Genomic DNA, 22278 nt, shown 5'->3' with positions numbered 1-22278 from the left:
TGGAAATAAACATACTTAATACTAGTCCACAAGTCTGATTATTTACCTTGAAGACACTCGAGTAAATGTAGAAGGACATCTCGGACCCTTTCATTATTCAAAAAAATAAACTTTATTTTTCTGAACTAAACAACTGAACTTGGGACTTTTTTCATCTGAACATATAAACTTTCCCATATCTACAAACATACTTTTGAACAAAAACAGCAGAGGAATAGTTTATGTTATACAGCTATACAAGTATACACCCACAAGCCAGCTGTAGTACAGTGCAAGAATACTTCATTTTAAGTGCAGGCAGGGCTTCTATATACTTTCTATACAAGTATAGGCTAAATATACTTGCATGTAAGTTAAAGTATTGGCAAAGTATACTTAAACTTTTTCTGTGTACTTGTCAGAATAAAAGTATACTTTTGTTTAGTATATCCCTGATAGTACATACAAAGTAAACTGAAAGTATACTAACTTAAGTTTTAGTTTAAAAAAGGTATAGTATACTTAAACTACTTTTTGGTAAGGGATAGTTTGTGGTCTACAGGTTTCCATCTAGATGTTTCCCCTTAAAACAATCTCACCAGACCTTTTTTTTTCATTTGTAATTTTAACACTGTGTGTATTAAAGTTGGTTTTGCAGATTTGACTCCATACTGTTTAAACTGACGCCATCATCATCTCACCTCAAGCACCTTAAATAAATGCGTGGCACTGCCACCTACTGATCAAACCGCGTTGGTACACCACAGGAATAAAACATCACATGATTTTACTTCCGCAACTCATGCTGCCACACTCATTCAAAACATCGCAGGGTAATCAGGGAAGTAGGAGCGTTACTGCGTTCATGTAAACTCTGCATGAAGAGATACCTTAATCCAATTCTACATTTAAACCGGACAGTGTGAGTCTTGTGAGGACACATGATGCCTCTGCTCAGGTTTGGGAACATCCTGCTGCTGCTGCTGCTGCTGTTCCTGTGTGGACACTCAGTAAGTGACGTTACCTCTGTGTTTTTAAAGGTTTCTGTTCTCTGTTGTCGACATTTGAGGAGCTGTATCTGCAGCCTCATCCCAATACCATTAAAGACTGATCAAACCAGATGATTGTCTAGGCTGACCAAACGTCTTCTTTTGCCCGGACATGTCCACTTTTCACATCCTGTCCGGGGCGTCCGGGGGTTGTTTATAAATTGATGATAATGTCCGGTTTTCCGTGTGTGTGTGTGTGCGTGTGCGTAATCCCCGAGAGGCTGCCTTATCGGCGGATCTCCAACACTCACAACGAGGAAGCAGCAGACACCCGCGGCGCAACATTATTCTGAGCTTCCAAGATGCCGAAGCGCAAGTGCAGCTTCACAGATGAATTGCAGAAAGAATTTCCAACTTACTGTCCCGACCCGGTCGGGATATATGGGAGGCTGAGTGCACCGTGTGCAAAGCTGGCACATATGTTTGTGTGTCTAATAAAGGTGCCGGGGACCTCAAAGTTGATTTTTCTAATACAGAATAGACATTATTTCTATCATTATTTCATTCCAGAGATTTTACATTTATTTTACATTTATATTTATTTTTGTACAATTTAAACTTGTAAAAAGATTATTATTTTAGGCATAATAAAAGCAAGTTGAGTAACCTCTGAGAAGCCTATCTAAATTTCTGTCTTTGAGAGATATTATTTTGTAATATAACTGAATTTTCTATCCATACATATAAACTTTAAATATATTAAAATTATAAGACATCTTTGAGTAAACTGCGAGTATCATTTAATTAGGCTATCGTGACCGGGGCGAGTGTCCTCTTTTTTGGAAATCAAAATATGGTCACCCTACTTTCACCTTCTTCCTTTTCTTTGTCGCTTCAGCCATGACCACCACGTCTAACTTCATTGACCTCAGTTAGTTCGGCTACGCTACTCTAATGAGAGGAGGGGGATATGACATATGCCGTAAAGCAGCCAAATTTTGTAGTCTTTTTTGTGTCTGGGTTCCTACCCGAACCCAGAAACTGCATAGTGCCAGTGCAAATGAAACAGATGCTCTCAGGCAATGACGGAGGTGCCATCCAGCCTACAGTATTGTGAGTTGATGTATAATCACAATGATCTTGGATATATATTTTGAGGGCTCAAAAACTCCATTGTGTTGCTTTAAGACTTTGATACAATATTCAACACAGTGGATCCTGCAACTTTACAGGGATAGTTTGACATTTTTGGGAATTTGCCAGTTAGCTTTCTTGTCAAGAGTTAGATGGCAAGATCAGTATGAGAATGAATTAAGTATGGAACTACAGCCAGATGGTTATTAGCTTAGTTTAGCATAAAGACAGGAAGCAGAGGGAAACATTTTGAGCCTGGCTTTAAAGTTTACATATATGCCTACCAGCACCTCAAAACTTTACTGATGTACACATAGTACTGTTTCTTGCTATTTCATGGCCATGATTAAAGAAATCTGTTTTGAGGAAACCAATTGAGTTACATAAGAGAACAAAAGCTAGTCAGTGGTGAAGGCAGGATTTGGGCTCTTATTTTCCAGTATCAGGACAACTATACTACCTGCGGATGATATCCCAAAGCCTGAGTCCATCATCCCTGTAGTAGAAGTTCGGCACGTCTTCCAGCCCACGCTCAGCGATGTCGTCTGGTATGCAGAGGGAGCTGTAGGTCACTGAGGACATTGATCTCTGCAGGAGTGTCACCAAACCCTCTCCACCAGAGGATGCAAACTAGCAGACAGTCAGATATGTATGGAGTATAGTTAGAGACAAATACTGTCGATGATATTGAGAAAAACAACAACAACAACAACAACAACATTGTTTCAGTAATCGTCTACTGAGTGTGTTGGTCTTTTGGTACCTCTGAAAAAACTCCAGTCTCAGATATGAGACGATGTTGAGCTAAGTAGTTGATCTGCAAAGTGTCGGGAGTGTGAGGTATGAGGAGCTGAGGGAAAGAGAAAAATCTGTTAGTCTTACCCTTAGTTAACACTTACATATTAGACATGATCAATATATCTTTATTAACAGGCTACGTACCACGGTCCTTTAAGGCAGCTGTAATTAAACCTCTTCTAAAAAGGCTCAACCTGGATCCTGAGGTGTTAGCCAACTATAGACCAGTATCTAATCTTCCCTTTCTTTCAAAGATCCTTGAGAAAGTAGTCGCAGACCAGCTGTGTGATTTTCTCCATGATAATAATTTATTTGAAAAATTTCAGTCAGGATTTAGAGTGCATCATAGCACTGAGACAGTTAAAATTACTGCCTCAGACAAAGGACTCGTCTCTGTACTTGTTTTACTAGCTCTTAGTGCCGTATTTGACACAACTGACCATCAAATTCTGCTACAGAGACCGAAAGATTTGATTTTCCTTAAAGGTTCTGCACTACGCTGGTTTAAATCGTATTTATCCAATAAATTTCAGTTTGTTCATTTTCATGATGCATCATCTTTACATACCAAAGTTTGTTTTGGAGTTCCACAGGGTTCTGTGCTCGGACCAATTCTATTCACTTTATATATGCTTTCCTTAGGTAACATCATTAGAAATCACTCTGTAAATTTTCATTGTTATGCAGATGATACACAATTATATCTATTGATAAAGCCAGAAGGAACAGATCAAGTGACTAAACTTAAAAAATGCCTTAAAGACATAAAAACCTGGATGAGCTCCAATTTCCTGATGTTAAATTCAGACAAAATTGAAGTTATTGTTCTTGGACCCAAACACCTCAGAAAATCTTTGTCTGATGATACAGTTTCTCTGGATGGCATTGCTCTGGCCTCTAGCATTACATTCTCTCATTAGCATGAGAAAAGTAATATTTGATCAAGATTTGCCTTTTAACTCCCATATAAAACAAACCTCACAGACTGCGTTCTTTCATCTGCATAATATTGCAAAAATAAGGCCTATCCTGTCACAAAAAGATGCAGAATAAAATTGGTCCATGCTTTTGTTACCTCTGGGCTGGATTACTGCAATTGCCCTATTATCAGCTCTTATAAGTCTTTGAAACCTCTCCAGCTAATCCAGAATGCAGTGGTACGCAGACTGACATGAACCAAGAAACAAGATCACATTTCTCCTGTTTTAGCTTCTCTGCACTGGCTCCCTGTAAAATCCAGAATTGAATTTATAATCTCACTCCTAACTTAGAAAGCTCTGAATGGTCAGGTATGGTCAGGTCAGCTATCAGGCTCCTCTCCTGTGGAATAATCTTCCTGTTGCGATCCGGGAGGCAGACACTGTCTCCACAATTAAGACTAGACTTAAGACTTTCCTTTTTGATAAAGCTTATAGTTAGGGATGGCTCAGGTCTGTTTTGGACCAGCCCCTAGTCAGGCTGACATAGACCCAGTCTGCCATTGGACCTCCTATAATACACCTCGTATAATGCACCTTGCACCTTCTCTCCTTCTCTCTCTCTCCTTCACGAACATCCACATCCTGTTGCTGCATCTCCGTAACTTGGCTTCTACTCTGGAGCCTTTGTGCTCCACTGTGTGACAAGTTACCTTATGTGATGTGGTTGTGCTGCTGCCGTGGTCCTGCCTGATGCCTCCTACTACTACTGTTATTATTAATCATACTTCTACTGCGATTATACACTAGGGCTGTCAAAAGCACCATGAAATTGAGTTAGAATATTTTTGAATTAATTTAGTAGAATTCAAATAATATTCAAATTTATTATTATTATTATTGTTACGACCTTATTTTATTTTATTTTATTTTATTTTATTTATTTATTTATTTTTTATAAAAAATAAGCTGCTTATTGCTGGCGAAATATGAACGTGACACTCTGAAACGGATGAAAACATCTGACCGCAATGTTTGGATACTTCAGTGGGCCTGTAGTTTTCCACCACAAGAGTGGATCCTGGTCGGCTCGTAGTGGTGTCTCATTCTGGTAACGTTTCATCTCTTCTTCAAAAAGGGTAGGCAGGAAGGCAGCAGGTGCAACACTCTCCCTGTATGTCTCCCCGAACAGGTCACACATCGCGGACAGCGCAGTGGGTGGTGTTGGCGCAGCAGGCTCCTCCGTCGGTGCCTATCCCTCCGTCTCTCACCGGAATTCCACTGGATGCGTGTTCGTTGCGGAACGTCTGGGCTAGTTATCCACTGCGTGCGCAGACGCAACCAACATGCATCTGGTGGAATTTGGGGGTCTGCGTCCGGCTTGTGTGCGAGCCATTTCTGCCCGAACGGGATTCGCCGTGATATACAACGTTATTAATAGTATTAATGAATTATTAATGATATTCGAATGATCAAATTTAGGTTTGAAATTATAAAAAAATATATATCGAACTTCAAATTTCGATTTTTTTTTTTTTCAAATTTTTTCAAATTTTTTTGACAGCCCTATTATACACATATGATTATTGTCACATACATATACTATCATATATTAATACATACTTACATCATATTGTACCACAATTACTGTAATTATTGTTATAATGTTATTACTTAAATTAATATTGTTGTAGCTAGTATCATTACTGTCTGCCCTGCATCTCTCTCTGTGTCTGTTTATGTATCATGTTGTCATTCGGATTACTGCAAATTTATTATGTTGATCTGTTCTGTACGACATCTATTGCATGTCTGTCCGCCCTTGAAGAGGGATCCCTCCTCAGTTGCTCTTCCTGAGGTCTCTACCATTTTTTTTCCCCATCAAAGGTTTTTTTGGGGGGAGTTACTCCTTATCCACTGTGAGGATCTAAGGGACAGAGGGATGTCGCATGCTGTAAAGCCCTCTGAGGCAAATTGTGATTTGTGATATTGGGCTTTATAAATAAAATTGATTGATTGATTGATAACACTATTACATGTTAACCAAGTCAGTAATTTTGATGTTACTTTACAATTTAGTTGTGAGAAATACTTAAAATTCTATATACACACTAAAACATTATGGTTTGTCAACTTAGGAAGATACAAAAATCAGCAAAATGAAAAAAAAAACAAAAAAACTACAACATGAAAACCTACAACTACAGTAGGTTCAGTATTCTCCCCTCAGTTACCTTGTACAGTGGATGCACCGAGGGCACACTGCGCAGCAGTGACACTGCAAACACTTCAGCGAACAGATGAGTGCGCAGCAGGTGAGAGTTGAGTTGATGCACGTTGAAATCTGCACTTCTCACAAAAATCTTGGCCGTCAACCAGTCGTACTCAGAATCAGTAGGAAGGAAGATGGGGTTGTCTTCTGCTGGAGTCTGCTTCAGCTGCAGGAGAAGGAAGGAGGTGTGGTTCATTCAATCCAGTTGATCCAATACCAGTAATGCCAGTAGTGGTCAGTGTTTAAGAATTTTATGTAATTGTATATTCACCTATTTACTATAAGTTTAATCTGCTTTTCAGTTTAGTACTTTGTTGGCCCCTTAAGGGAAAATTCATATTTATATATATAAAGGCCTCAGAACTCATCAGGGAAAGTGTGTGGCAAAGAAAGGGCAGAGTAGCCGCATTCATCAGTACTTCCTTAGAAGTCAGTCGAGTCAGTTGGATGAAATCCAGTGACAGGTAGAAAACCACAGTTCACAGGATATCAGTAACACTGCCACTGAGGAGGAGGAGGAGGAGGAGGAGGAGGAGGAGGAGGAGGAGGTAGTAAGAGGGGATGCAGGTGACACTGAGGTTAGCAGGCCAGTCAGAGAGAGAACCATGGAGCAAAAGGTTAGAGTTGGATGGCCTAGGGCAAATGACAGCAAAGAATCAGAGATAGTTAATAGAGATTTTTCAGCAATCTTAAGTAGGCTTAGAGGAAATGCAATAAAAAGTTAGAAAGATGGGAGATATAATTTACTCATATGGTGCAGAGAGGTTTGGGGTGTATGAGAGAAAGATGGGTGAGAGGGCACTGTCAGGTAAGTAAGTAAAAGTAAAACTTTATTTATATAGCACCTTTTTTAACACAGGTTACAAAGTGCTTTACATTGACATTGGGACACAAAGAAAAGAGGGCCCCCAAGACTATAAAAGACACATTCAAGAACACATACAGACAACACACACATATACGAGCACAGCGAGCATGCAGTCATCATCCAGAGTACACACTTGAATTGATAAGTCTAGGCGGCAAAGAGAAATAGAGAAGTTAGTTAAGGAAAGGAGACAGTTAAGAAAGCAGCGGAAAAAGGCCACAGAAAAAGAAAGGGAGGGAATTAAATGGGATCAAGTACAACAATTTACTTACCGACTTACATCACTGACACTACCTGTTATTTGTATTTACATTATACATATATGTATTGTTATCATTAAAAACATATTTCAATGTGCCATCTCATACTCCCACCCCCCACAGATTTTGTGAAATGGTGCAGTCCATCTGACAGTGATCAGATGCGCAAAACACACAATCACTGCTAATGTAAATCCCACTAAATTGTGTCCCCCTGCCCATATTTCCTAATAGCTGGCGTGTTCAAGATATAGTGACAGTTTCAGCAAATGTGAAAACTTATTTTAGAAAAGTTACATGTAAAGCTTCAGCTTAATTAAATCAACTCTCTTACATCTTGGCTATTAGCCATATTTGAGTGCTATATTCACCCGAATAGCAATTGGCATCAGCTTGTCCTCAGGTGTTTTGTGGAGCAGGACGAGGGGAGCTGCCAAGTACTGCTTCGTCACAGTGTTGGTGTTTGCTGTTACTCCATCCAAATGCTTGTAGTCACACAGGAATATGTTGCCTTTCTGTTTTAGTGAGGATTAAAAAAATGATTTGACTTACATGCATACAGTGTGGAAAAGTACATAAAGTAAGTGAAAATGTAAGTACAACACACAGTTCCAAATTTATCATGTGTAAATACTAAGATCAGTCAAGGGCAAGACAATCACCATCTCATCTGCCAAGCTGAACTGATCACCGGGGAAGACCATCTCGTCAGTGACAGGAAAGTTATCAGGCAGAGCTGAACAGCGTTTGATCACCATGGGGTTGACACCATTTAGAAACTGGTAGCCAAAAAAATCATCATCCCTCAAGTGCTGCTGGACATAGTCTGGAAAAAGAGTGGAACTTCCAGTGAGTTTCAAACTTTAGGCTAGAAAATCTTGGTCAACCTCTGTTATCAGCTTAACGGTACACTTCACTAGACTAGACAATTGTGAACAATGTGTTACTCAGAATTCTCATTTTTATCTGATGGCTTTTTCTTTTTCTTTGGTGACATGGTAATTATTTCATCTTGTTTTATATCTTGTGTTTGGATTTTATTACTTTATTACTTGTTTTGGTAACAAAGCACTTTGTAGCTTTGTTTGGAAAGGTTTCAGATCAGTTTCAGATTCTCTTTATTAGTCCTCTGTAGATCAACAGGGCCAAAGGTTCAGTGAAATGTATTTGGACAGGAGAACAGGGCAGTTCAGCAATGAAACTAGCTACAATAAAGATGAAATAAGATAAAGTGACAATAAGATGTAAAATGTTAATAGACATTATTATTATTAGCATTATTATTATACATACAGAATTAACTATTTGATCAAACTACCATGATAGTACCTGATATGTCAGTCCGTCTCACTGGGAAGACCTGACTGATAGCAGCAACATGATGCCATTTCTCCCTGGAATCAACCAGTCCTTCTAGTTCCAGCTCAATCAGCCTAGAAAATAAAAGCAAATACTAACTTTATTATGATTCTGTTTGATAGGCAGGTATATAGTTTCACAGATATATAGATACCTAACAGAATTTGAGGACTTTACCCTGACTCTAGAGTGTACACAAACTCTACGTCCTTGGTGAAGGAGAAGTGGATATCTGAAGGCAGATCAAAAAAACTATCTGCCTTCATGTAGTCGGGTATTCCCTTCGCATACACGTGCCAGCTGGGTAAAAACAGAGAGAAGGAGGTGATGAACTTTAGATAGTCTACCAGTGTATGTGCAGTTTTGATTCAGAGTACACAGGTATTAAATACTAGTCACATATTCAATATTGCAATTTTGCAAAATGTCTGATAGTATAATATATTTTAATAAACTCTGGCAGGTGTACAGTAACAATGTCATGTGGTTATTAATTCATCATTATATATCAGGAATATATTCAAAAGATAAAGGTGGGGGTGGTTTGGATGCATGTTATTTTTGGGCTGCATGAAGTTAAAATGTGAATAAACCCTGAGCTCTCACCGATACTCTTTGTCTCGCTGCTTCAGCTCTTGCTTCCGAAATTGAATGGCACGAGAATAGTCTTCAAAGTCTCTCAGAGCTCAAAGAAAGAACCAAAATAAGGTTCAAAATCCTGAATATATACAGTATGTTTTCATAAATTTACTCCAGCCTCCTTATTATCCTCCTTGCAGAACTTGTCCTTCTTGTATCTCATATAATCAGTGAACAACATACAGGATGTCAAAAAATTACACTTCCACAAACCTGTTCCCTCTCTGAAGCCGTGCACCTCACTGTCAGTGATCCAGCTGTAGATGGGAAAGTTGTAGGTGTGTCCCTCAGGGGATTTCACTACCACCTTGGCAGGGAACCAAGAGTCTTTGACTAGGAAGTGCTGTTTGTCTAGCTCTATCAAAATCAGCTTTCCAATGGAGACGGGGCACTTCACCTGGAATGATGAGAGATGGTTCAAGAACATTTCAAGAGATGAAGAAAAAGTGTATTTGATGACCATGAACTAATAATTAATTAATGATACTTAGCAAATATTACTGAATGTAGAAGTGTGGAGAAAATACAACCTATGTGCAATATGTGAATCACATAAAATACTTTTTTAAAGCTCATTTTGGTGATCTTCTGTTGTTTTTGTCACTTTAGTGACTGCAGGTTGAAGATTTGCAGAGCAGCACATATTCTGTTATGACCCACCTGAGCCTGAGCCTCTCTTTTTTTATACAGGTAAAGTTAAGGAAGCATGTTAGATGTTTATGTACAGAAAGGGAAATTTTCAACATACCGGTAGTTTGTCAATGTTTAACAGCCCCATATAGGTGTGGAGCCACGTGCGTTTGCTCTCCCCATCTGTGCCCACCAGCTTAATGAAGATCCTGTTTCTAGTGCCAGCAAAGGCAAGCTCGTCATGTTTCACAGTCACTTCATAATTCGCCATTTCACTCCAGCAAACAGAGGAAACCCGGTGTGGAGAGAAAAATAATAATCCCTCTCAACCACTGACTGGGTTAACTGTAACTAGATGAACCTGAGTGCAAAACAGCTTGAAAATACTGGTGTCACAGTGACATTGGCATATTATTATAACTAACATTAAATGTGTCTCTCATAAAGCATCTCTCACCTGTCAATGAGATCAAGAAGTTCCTGTGATGAACTTTGAACTACTCGTTTGATAAAAGTTATCCCCTCTGATTCCTCTGTCTGGCAGTAATAGTAACAGTTAGCTCTGCTGATGACATGTTGAACATGTATGAACAATACCTATAGCTACCTGCAAAATGACAGGAAGATAATTCAAATAATGATGAAACAGTTTTTTTCACCATGAAATCTGAGACCATCAAAGTCAACTAAAAATGTGAAATCAAATGCCAATACAGTTTATGCAGTACTGGCCATCTAAAATTGCTGCTCCCAGCCAGAGGCTCTTGGTTTGCCAGCCCTCTTGCACCCAGTTTTAAGACATTGATAAGTCAGGTTTCAACTGACAAAATCAGCAGCTCGCCCAATGTTCTTTTGTAGCAACAGCTTTAATTAAAAACAAAAGAAAAAAAAGTCTGATTGTAAATCTCATACAGTTGCAATCCTAGTTGGACACAATTTACAGCAGTTCAAACAACTTCCAGAGTTCCTTAGAAATGTTGCAAAATAGTCATTATATAATAGGGATTACTGTAAAAACGTGAGGGCCTGACAGGTTAATTTACTGCCTATACAGAAATAGTAATGATGCTCTTCTACACTGTGGATGTCAACAGCATTGATTTTGGTCTTGCAGTCTAAATGCCAGCTCAAAGAGAGTCCTTGGCCTAGATCCTCAGGGTTACCTCGGCTTGCAGGTCCTGCAACACCAGAGGCTCTTGAGACCACAAGAAAGAAAGTCACAGGAGATATGATGAAGAGGGAGAAAGTTGTAGTGCAGGCTTTCATAGAATCTCTGAATATAATTTGAACTCAAAGGGGCTATCCAGTACTTAAACTGCTAGTTCCTGTTATTCAACCAAGGTTATCTTGACTCAGTACTTTACATACATACAATACATGCATTTTCATTAAATATGTACTATATATAACCTTCATTTTTGCTGAAATAACAGGAATATAATCCTGGCAGGTTCAAAATCAGTATTGCCAAATAATGCATCTATTCTGTAACTTTGTCTCTGGAGACCTACCAGTCATACAATTTTAACAGCTCATATTTTGGACTGTTTTGACTAGACAGCATGAGTTATGTTACATTCATTTTGGCTGAAATAACAAAAGCTGCCCATCTGGAGAAGCAGCATTAGTTTCTTTATGTAATATGACTTTGTGCAGCACTACACAAAAGATGATACTGAGTGTGGCAAGCAGAAGAAGTTCTCATTTTTAGTTTAGGGAATTAGTTTGTTTGGGAGACCTACATTGATGTGTGTGTAACAATCCATGCACCTTGGTGCTGCCATGTGAAAACCATGCATCACCAAAATATTCACTTTCCATAAGCTAAGAAATATTCAGCTTTTTGATAAATTCAGCTCACCCAATGTTTTTTTATTGTTTATTTTAACATCATGACTGTGATGTTCAAACGTCAGCAGCTATCGCCAGTTTTCAAACGCGACCTCCCTGTCGTGCCGTCTGGAGTTCCTTATTTCCATAAGCCATATGGCTCATTTTCACCATGTGTAGAGTACACAGTATTAACCCATCTGAAAATCTTTGAGGTGTGTTTTGCTGTGGTTCTATGGCATGAGTGTGGTTGAAAAACGGCTTCAATTTAATGTTCCTTTTATAAGTTACTGCCTCGCTACAATATGACAAATGTTATGATGTGAACTTAAAGTGAGCTTCCCCTGTTTGAAAGACCAGCAGCCGCCACTGTTGTGGATACCACTTGACATGCAGCACCCACCCAGAACTGAGGACCTACATGTAGTCCCCCCCTGACCTGTCAGATGTGAGGTGGGGCACTGGCACATCCCATGGATGCTTAGTCAGATTGAGATCTGGGGAATTTGGAGGCCAGGTTGATGCCTTGCACTCTTTGTCATGTTCCTCAGGCAATTTCTGAGCATTGTTTGTGGTGAGGCATGGTGCGTGTTCTGCTGGAGGGGGGCCACTGCCATAGGAGTGTTATTGCCATGAGGGGGGTACTTGGTCCGCTGCAGTGTTTGGATGAGTGAAGTGCTTCAAGTGGCATCCACATGAATGCCAGGACCAAAGGTTTCCCAGCAGAGCATGATATTGTAACGAGATGGTCAGTATTGTCCATGTCATCTGTCAGTGGTTTTAATGTTCTGGCTGATTGGTGTGTATAGTAATGTCACTTATTATATAACTATGGTAATATAATAGGTGACTTTAACTTCTACCACAGTATTTTAAGATATCTGTACTTTTACTTGAGTATGACTTCCAGGTACTTCATCCACCACTGTAAATGGATTCATTAGAGCACTGAGCCAGAGGCATGGCTGCAGGGGACTGACCCTCCGTGTTTCCCAGATGGCCTGAAATCTTTTTAAGCATAAAATGTGAATAAGATGATGCACAAAAACCTCAGGCTAACCTCCACTGCTTTATGCTCCCATCTCTTAGACTGCAGGATGTGGTGGGGCAGCCTGGTACACAATTGAAGTAGGTTATCCACCTTAAAGCCTATTTGCCTTCCGTGGGAACTAACTGCATATCTCAGTTGCATGAGAACAAGATCAACAGAGCATTGTTGCTTTTTTGTTTCCTTGTTGGACACAATCCATGTTTGTCCAAACAATTTCCAGAGTTCCTGAGAAATATTACGAAATAGTCATGTAAATAATAGGTATAACTGTTAAAAGGGTGAGGGCTTGACAGGTAAATTTCCTAACTACATAGAAAAGGTAAGGATACTCAGCAGCATTGATTTGGTGCTTGCAGGTCATGGTCCTTTTGGTGGGCCTGGCCAATGACGGCTCACACAGGTCAAGCTGAGAATCCTCAGAGATACCTCTGCTTGCAGGTCCCACAGCACCCAACGCTCTTGAGACCATAAGAAAGTAAGTCACAGGAGATAAGATGAAGAGGGAGAAAGTTGTAGTAATAATGGAAGTTAGATAGTTTGTACACACACAAAATAGTGCCTGGTTGGTTATTTTTGTTTCTTTGAAGCTAAGAAACTAGTGATTATACTTGAATGCCTTCTAAGTTAAGTAAATCTCCTCCATGGGGTGTAGTGGAGGGTATACACAGGTACACGGAGTATACCCACCTTTTTCTAGTCGTTTACAGTATACCCACCTTTCAGCCAAAAAGCCATTGAAATATACAGGAGAGCATATACCCGCTTCCTCATCTGTAATCCACCTTACCAGAAACCACTACAGCACTGACACTGTCCTTTTAAACTGTCTGTCACACTAACTCAAGAATGTATTTGTCACAACACACCAAATTCTAAAAACTGGACCAGTTGGAAGCAACATCAGACCAAAAACCAGACACAGAGAACCACAGATTAAAAGAAGTGAAGCACAATTTATTTAAAATAGTGAAAAGCACTTTCAGACTGGACTGCAGGTGGTGACAGCAAAGCCTTCAGTCACCAGAGGGGGGCTGGTTGGCTCTACAAAGACATACAAAAAGTTAAAAACAGGTCCAGGCAGGTGGGTCACCATAAAATCAAGAGAGGTTAAAAGAGGCTCTGTTCCCTCAGCGCTTTGGGTGAGCCCTTGTGGTCCAGACCTTTGTGGCGATCCAGGTAATTAGATTCCTCCTGTTCAGCATGTCAATTCAGGTTCAGGCAGCTTGGTCCTTCCATAGCCTGCTGATCATAATGTGGAAATCCAAGGTGAGAGGGGGAAGGAGAGCACACATGAAGCAGCTTACTTTCTGTTGGCCGGTTAGCCTGAGCTCCTTTTTCAGAGGGTTTTTCCAGGTGAGGAGAGGGTTTTCCTTGGCTGCATCCCAAGTCTCTTAATTGTATACTGCTAACTCCTAACTCCTGACTTGAACCGGAAGTCATTCGGGGTCCACCATGTTTAAGGCCGTCTCATGTCTCTTATTCCTGCCAGTAAGGAGTTAGAGTTAGGCGTTAGGAGGGATCTGTTAGGTGCGATGAGTAAGGTAACATGAGAGGTTCCAAGAAGACAGGACAGGAAGACAGGAAGTCTTTTTCAGCTTGAGGCCCTGACATATAAATACCCGCCCCCTACATCTGGCTCATTTGAACGAGATGGCGGAGAAACAGCGCAAGTGTACCCATAGTCTCGCTCACCAGACCTTTCTCAAGAAGTGTACCCATTACATGCATTCTTTGCAATGAAACGCTGTAATTCACATGCCTACGTGACTACAAAGAGTAACGTTAATGATATTTCGTGCAAGACTGTCATGTTGTAATTAAGTTTATTTCATTCACAACCCGTTGCGTTGTTCAGCGGACTGTCGGTGATGTGTGGCTGTTAAATGTGCAGCTGCTCATGTCCAGAACCACACGTGTTGATATAGCACCACGCACACACACACACAAACACACAAACACATTTGGCCATCATTAATTGTCCTGCATGTTATGTGAGTGGAATAATGTTTAATAGCCTGTAGATAATATTAATAATTAATATTAATATTAATTAATATTATTACTTTCATTAATGCTGTTGTAAGCTACTGTCGTTACCGTCTGTCCTGCATCTCTCTCTGTCTCTCTCTTTCTGTCTCATTGTGTCATACGGATTACTGTTAATTTATTATGTTGATCTGTTCTGTACGACATCTATTGCACGTCTGTCCGTCCTGGAAGAGGGATCCCTCCTCAGTTGCTCTTCCTGAGGTTTCAACCGTTTTTTCTCCGTTAAAGGTTTTTTTTGCGGAGTTTTTCCTGATCAGCTGTGAGGGTCCTAAGGACAGAGGGATTTCATATGCTGTAAAGCCCTGTGAGGCAAATTGTGATTTGTGATATTGGGCTTTATAAATAAAATTGATTGATTGATTGATTGAATAATGATCACTCAGACACCTCATGTGTAGGCTTAACCAGTACTTTATTTTAGTGGTGAAGTTTGGTCACAGTGTACAGTTGACCTTAGTGACATCCAGTGACATCAGCCAAATTACTTTTAAATTGTTACGTGTTTGTTTACTCTTCTATAGCACATGAAGTTAATGCAGACAAGTGCAAATTGTCACATTTTGTTTGTGGATGATACATGTGTTTAATTTCTCAGTACACAAGCTTCACATATTGTATTTCACTTTTGTAACTGAGGGAAATTCTTTTTATAAAAAGTGTAAAACAAGGACAGAAGGAAGCACCTCCCTCATGGAACACAGGATCATTGAAGCAACGGCTCTTTCTGTGATAACAGGAACCTCATGTCCTCCATGAAACTGAGCTTACTTTGTTCTGAGTGACAAGTACTTGTTTTTCACAGATGAAAGAGACAGTTCACTTAAAAGTTTTGTCCTCTAGTACTCGCCTATTTTTCTAACATACAGATACAGAGCATGCAGTAAATCAAGCAAAACATAGGTACCTACATTTATTTAAACTTCATTATGACAGTGAGTCATAAGGCACAGTTTACTTCTAAAGTGTTACAATCTTAATGCAAAATAATATTTTACCCCACAGTAACTGAGTTTGATAAGAGACCGTGTATATTCACCGACATACTAAGAAGATTTAAGATATAAATTATGATTTTAAACACATTTTCCCCACAGTTAAATCAGTTAGGTTATATAAAAATCACAGATCAATATAAAATGATCACACGCAGTAGCTTCCTTCCACCATAGCATCAGTTAAAACAGAGCATGCAGTTTTTCCCTTTATCAGTTTTGTTAATATGAAGCTGAATTTGGCTGAAACAGCTGAGGAGGTCACACCTTCTGATATTCAAATGGCCACACTGTTTTCTATCACAGCTGGATCCATGTATGTGTATGGCACCTCCAGACTCATGTTTCTGATTTTGATGCATGCGCTTAACACTCGAAGCTCTCCTTGAAAAGCTGTTACATGGCTGGAGGGAATCTCATGACTGTGATGGTCCTCCAGGGACTCGCCAAGACCGACCTGATGAAATAAACAAAAGAACATAAATATTATTATATCATTTAAATTTCATGAGGTTTTGTTCACTTACAAAGTCAGAGGATGGTTTGCTGAGTAACCATATGGCAGCCATTCCGCTGGCTGTCGTGCCCTTGTCAGGTAATGTCTGCAGCATCGTGGCCTCGCTTGTCGTCCCCTTTTTGGTTGGTGGAGGAAGCTGCAGGCTGCTGGGAAAGTTGGGCATCCAGCCTCCATAGTCATACTGCAGTGGATGAATGAATGAGTGATTGGCAGATAACTGATTAAGTCTCACTCACAGCATAGCACTGTTATCATGGTGATACAATTATTGTTCAAATGTACTTCAGTGAAAAGTTGCAAGCTTTAGCCATGCTAGTGGTGTGGCTCCATTGCAGCCTTATCAATCTGTTCTTCAGTCTGTCCACCATGTTGGTCTACTCTGAAGTATTTCAACAGCTCCTGAATACCTTGCTATGAAATTTGGATTGGAATTAAAATTTGTACAGACACTCATGGTCCTGAGAGGATGAATCCTAATGACTTTGGTGATCCCCTAACTTTTCCCAACGCCAACATGAGGTTAACATTTGTGTTTTTGAGGCAAATGTCTTGACAACTTTCTGCTGGATTGCCAGTAAATTTACTTTAGACTTTGATGCTGACCACATGATGAACTGTGATAACTTTGGAGATCCTCTGATTTTTCATCCAGCAGCATCATTAAATCAGTTCTTTGTTTTTTGACCAAATACCCTCAAAACATTGGGTCTCATTCATGAAATATTAGTAAATCTGTGAGTAGATTTGCACACCTACACTGAATTCATGAACGTCACAGGAAATCGATTTCAATTTCAATCAATTTTATTTATAAAGCCCAATATCACAAATCACAATTTGCCTCACAGGGCTTTACAGCATACAACATCCTTCTGTCCTTAGGACCCTCACAGCGGATAAGGAAAAACTCCCCCAAAAAAACCCTTTAACAGGGAAAAAAACGGTTGAAACCTCAGGAAGAGCAACTGAGGAGGGATCCCTCCTTCAGGACGGACAGACGTGCAATAGATGTCGTACAGAACAGATCAGCATAATAATAACAGTAATCTGTATGACACAATGAGACAGAGAGAGAGAGAGAGAGAGAGATGCAGGACAGACGGTAATGACAGTAGCTTACAACAACATTAATGAAAGTAATAATATTATAATTATAGTTCTGGCTACTGTGGTACAATATGTTGAAAGTATATATTAATATATAGTATATATTCATATCTGACAGTATACATATATGACAATAATCATATGTGTATAATAACAGTAGAAGTATGACTAATGATAACAGCAGCAGCAGGAGGCATCTGGCGGGACCACGGCAGCAGCACAACCACACACGTCACACTATCCAGGCACCGCTGCAATATAAGTTAACCTGCGAGACAGTGGAGCACAAAGGCTCCGGAGAAGAAGCCGAGTTAGTGACATGCAGTACGGCCGAGTTAGCAAAATGTAGTAACAGGACATGAGAGAGAGAGAGATCTACTTTTGGAGACTTTAGGGACCACGAGTAACCCTGCATTCTCAGAGTGCAGTGTTCTGGTGGGATAATAAGGCACTATGAGCTCTCTAAAATATGACGGAGCCTGACCATTTAGAGCTTTATAAGTTAACAGCTGTAACATGAAAGTAAACTTTTTCAGTAATGTGGAAAATACATACATCTTTATACAAACAGTAGAATCTACTGTACACTGTGTGTGTGTGTGTGTGTGTGTGTATGTGTGTGTGTGTGTGTGCGTGCAGTTTTAACATATGCTGCCAAATGAGTTCATTAAAGCATCGAGCCAGAGATACAGTTGCAGGGGACTGAACCCTGGTCTGAAATCTTTTTAAAAATAAAATGTGAAGAAGAAGATGAACAAAATCCCCAGGCTAATCTCCACTGCTTTATGACCCCGTCTCTTGGACTTCAGGATGTGGTTGGGCAGCCTGGGTGGATATGAAGCACCTAATTGAACGTTTCAGAATCTGACAGCTCATCTGCACTGACTTGCCCTCCATGGGAACCAAGTTGTTTTACACTCTCTACCTGTTGTTCAATATAATTGCCTAATAAACTGTAATTATCAATACTACATATTTCAGTTATGTAAGAGTTTGTGACAAATGTTGACAGTTGAGGGCCTCATTAAAATTTATAACTACACAGAAATGGCAAGGATCCTCCTCCACCCTGTTGATGGTTAAAGCAATGAATTTGGGCTTGCTGGCTTTGGTCCTGGTGGGCCTGGCTAATGACAGCTTACAGAGGTTGATGAAGTCCTCGGCAGAGATTCTTGGGGAGACTTCTGCTTTGAGGTCACACAGCACCGGAGGATCCTGAGATGGCATGAAAGGAAGTCACAGGAGGTCAGATGAAGAGACAGAAAATTGTAGTGCGGGCCTGATTACCTTCTGTGTTAACTCTTCACTCTATTAATGAAATATTTGACAGCGTCCTTTTAATAGTTTGTCACACTAACTCAGGAATATGGTTATGTATTACCATAAAACCATAAAAACAGTATATAACAGCTCAGAGAGCACCACAGACAACCAGCAGCAGTGACCAGAACATGGTCCATTACCACTTTTAACATGCGCTGCTAAATCGGTTCATTAAAGCACCGAGATAGAGATACAGCTGCAGGGGACTGATCCCTGGTCCCCGCATTTAAATCTTAAAATCAATTTAAACACAAAATAAGTAATCATATACTGGTGTCAGTTCGATTTATACTGTCAGTCTTACGTACTCTGACTGCAGGGTTTTACTGAGGCCTAATTCTGAGTATGGTCAAAATCCATTATTTCCTTGTAAACTTTGAATGTAAAGTTATAAAATTCCCTCTGTCATATTTCCTCAGACAATTGGATTTCTGTCTCTGTCTCTGAAATCTGTCTCAGTTCCAGCAGCGTAGCAACCTCAGCACGGGCCCCAGTGCAAGATATATTGACGGGCTCTACGTGCATGTTACTAGTTATTAGGCGTACGCGTGCAATCATGCATCCCCCCCCCCCCCCCCCACACACACACACACACACACACACACACACACACACTGTGAGGTCTATATAGATTTTACAAACAGTGTGTTGGATTTTACAAACAAATAAATGACTTGAGTTATTGTACTAGAAATTTTTTAAGAGGTCAAGAATCTAGATTTAACACCCCAGCTCTGACTCGCATGTGCACAACAGTCTGCAGGTCAACGTACCTCATCATCGCATCAGACAGCAGGGGAGGAGCTGTCTAATTCATGGCGGTGCTGAAATGACTACAAAATCATTTTTCTTGCAAAGTCAAGAGTGCACCCCTACATGATAAACCTTAAGGCAAGAAGAGATGATAATAAAATGAAGCCTATAGCATGACAAGACAGAAGAGACATATTATTGTTTTTTTTACACTTTATATAAAGATCTTCCGACCAAACAGCAACAGTGTAATGTGCAAAACACAGACCTTTCGTGAAACTGGCGTACAGCAGTGATCAAACAGGGAAGGGGCATGGCAACCCACCACAGTCAGATTATTGAGATACCCCAAGTTCCCTGAAAAATATTTGGCTCAGTGGAAGGGCATCTTGCGAGCCTTGCGCTGGGCAAAATCCTCTATTACATCCCCAGTGTCCAACTCCCTGGCTCTTGAGTTTTCATTGGAGAGGATAGCTAAGCCACTCAGCCGCCCCTGCCCCATGGAGCTCCTCAGGTATGTCTTGATCATTTTTAACTTGGAAAACGATCTCTCAGCTGACGCCACTGTCACCGGCAATGTCAGAAACAAGAGGAGCACAGTGCAGACTTCACTAGTTGACATAAATCTAGCTATGTCATTGATTGATATGGAGGCAGCGTATAGTTTACCCAGCATTCATCACTGCATAGCATCTTATGATATACCCCAATAAGAGACGTTATTCTTTATTGTAAATTTAGCTTATTATTCATTAAAAACACAAACAAACACCAATTGGGAAACCATGACAGAGATAGGTTTGCTTCAAGGCTATAAGGTAATGAATCAGCTGTGTAATGTGCACAATGTGTCGTGCGCACATTGTGCATAAAAGTGTGATTCAGTGTGATAATATAAATTAGTCCAGACAAATTCACTGGCCCCTGTATGTCCTGGGCCCCAGTGCGATGGCACGTGCTGCACTGTCTTATCCCTATGCCACTGCTCAGTTCTATAAAGGAATCATTTTTATGAATATCTCTGAAGTTGCAGTGTCACTCTGCTGCATCTACTGTACACAGTGACAGAATAGGAAACTGGAAAGAGATTTAAAGAGCACCATTCAACTTGGCTGACAGAGGTCTCGTCTTAAGTCTGATTTAATTGTTCCCCGCTCATTCATTTAGTGCTGTTGTTGCACTATGCAACAACACATTAGGAATTCATAAGCACTTGGATGTGCAACAGGCCGACCCAGTACACACTGGACACCAAAAAGAGTCACACAAAATGATTTGTTCAGTCATTTGCCCATCGCTACTCAGAAAACATTCACACAGTAGTGCACCCTGTTGAATTGTCATGCTCATCATCGCTAGTTGTGATATGTTTTTGCACAGAACAAGGACTGTGGTCATGTCCCTCATTACTTACATAGGCATTTCTTTAAAAAATAGGTCACCTTAGGGCAAATGGTAAATGGTTTTGTTCTTGTATAGTGCTTAACTAGTCATTGAACCGCTCAAAGTGCTTTCACACTACTTATGACAATTATCCATTCACACGTTGCTGGCCAAGTCTAGGTTCCACCTGTTAGTCAGTTTTTCAGTATCTTGCCCAACAATATGAGCCAGGAATTGAACTACCGCCCTTCTGGTTAGTGGATGACCCACTCTATCTCCTGAGCCACTGCCAATCATGGACAAGAGGATGATTTTAATGTTTAATGAAAAAGAAAAACATGTAGCATTAATGTTATAGAGCAGCTACAGTGAAGAGCCAGATATTATGAAATGCTTTCACATTTATTCTAATAAAAAGGAGTGGCAAACAGAACAGTTTTTTTAAAAGAACAAGAGTTCTACGATGAAGAATTTCCAAGAGGAAAAAGTAAAATAAAAAAAACAAACTTTTTAGATTTGCTATATTGCAAAACTCTCCAATTTGTGTCAGCACAGAGTTCAGGTGGCACAATACTCACTGTTCTTGTAGACATGTAGACCTACAGGCATACAGTCAATTCAGAATTTACCCTTTTTTTCTCCATGTGTTACTTGGTGAAATGTTTGTTTGTGAAGTGCTGCAAGACTAACAGGGAAGATTGCTGCAACAGAAAATAAAGGTTTATGGGAAGTTACATCTGACAACATGTGGCATGCAGAGGGATAGTACCAAACAGAGCATTTCTCTTGTTCTTCATTCTGTCTTGTCTTACCAAAATATTTAAAGTAAAAGTCTAAGTGGTGTGGCTGATACTGCACTGATGCATATGCTGTATGTTTGTGTTCCATGCTTGTCTATTGCTGCCCTCTCTCTGGTAAGACAACAGGAGGCTCCGTCTGCAGTTTCCCAGCCCTAATGGTGAACACACATCCATCTCACTGGACAGCTGCTGTCCACTCAGCTCAGTCTGAGTGAGTCACTAATCTCAGACACTAATAAGACCATCTAAATATTGCAAAAGAATTACATCTTTTATTTTGCCTCACACAGTATGTAATCTAAAACAGAATTCAGCTTCAGCTGAATGAGAAGAATTACAACAATCATTTGGGCACACAGCAGATGGGGATGACAAGAGACTTTGTGAGCTTTCCAGACACGTTGCATTCAGGTGTGAAAGAAAAACACGGTTACACCACAAAAACTAGACGTACAAAAGACCAAAAACCTGTGTGAAAGACAGAATTTTTTTTTATAATGAAATATTATGAGTTGGGTGACTGTTTGTATTTGTAAAGATAATTCACTACATCCATCAGTAAAACAGTTAAAGGTCTGCTAACACCAAATGAACAGCACACAATTAGACTAAATGATTGATTAAACAA

The 22278-nt window shown here is 40.0% G+C and overlaps 1 protein-coding gene across 1 annotated transcript; it reads right to left on the bottom strand.

The window, feature by feature from the left end:
• Positions 1-2106: 2106 nt before the first annotated feature.
• LOC144462541 (arachidonate 12-lipoxygenase, 12R-type-like) lies at positions 2107-10205 on the bottom strand. Its single transcript, XM_078166600.1, has 10 exons — positions 9964-10205; positions 9328-9612; positions 9183-9214; positions 8754-8876; positions 8547-8650; positions 7880-8043; positions 7589-7732; positions 6052-6255; positions 2866-2952; positions 2107-2732 (listed from the first exon to the last, which is right to left on the bottom strand). The coding sequence occupies exons 1-10, from the start codon at positions 10114-10116 to the stop codon at positions 2559-2561; spliced, it is 1470 nt and encodes a 489-aa protein (XP_078022726.1). The 5' UTR covers positions 10117-10205; the 3' UTR covers positions 2107-2558.
• Between the last annotated feature and the right edge of the window lie 12073 nt (positions 10206-22278).

The sequence above is a fragment of the Epinephelus lanceolatus genome, chromosome 3 (genome assembly GCF_041903045.1).
Source record: "Epinephelus lanceolatus isolate andai-2023 chromosome 3, ASM4190304v1, whole genome shotgun sequence".
Taxonomy (NCBI): Eukaryota; Metazoa; Chordata; class Actinopteri; order Perciformes; family Serranidae; genus Epinephelus; species Epinephelus lanceolatus.
The sequence above is the reverse complement of the archived record's forward strand: the minus strand, read 5'-3'. Positions and strand labels throughout refer to the sequence as shown.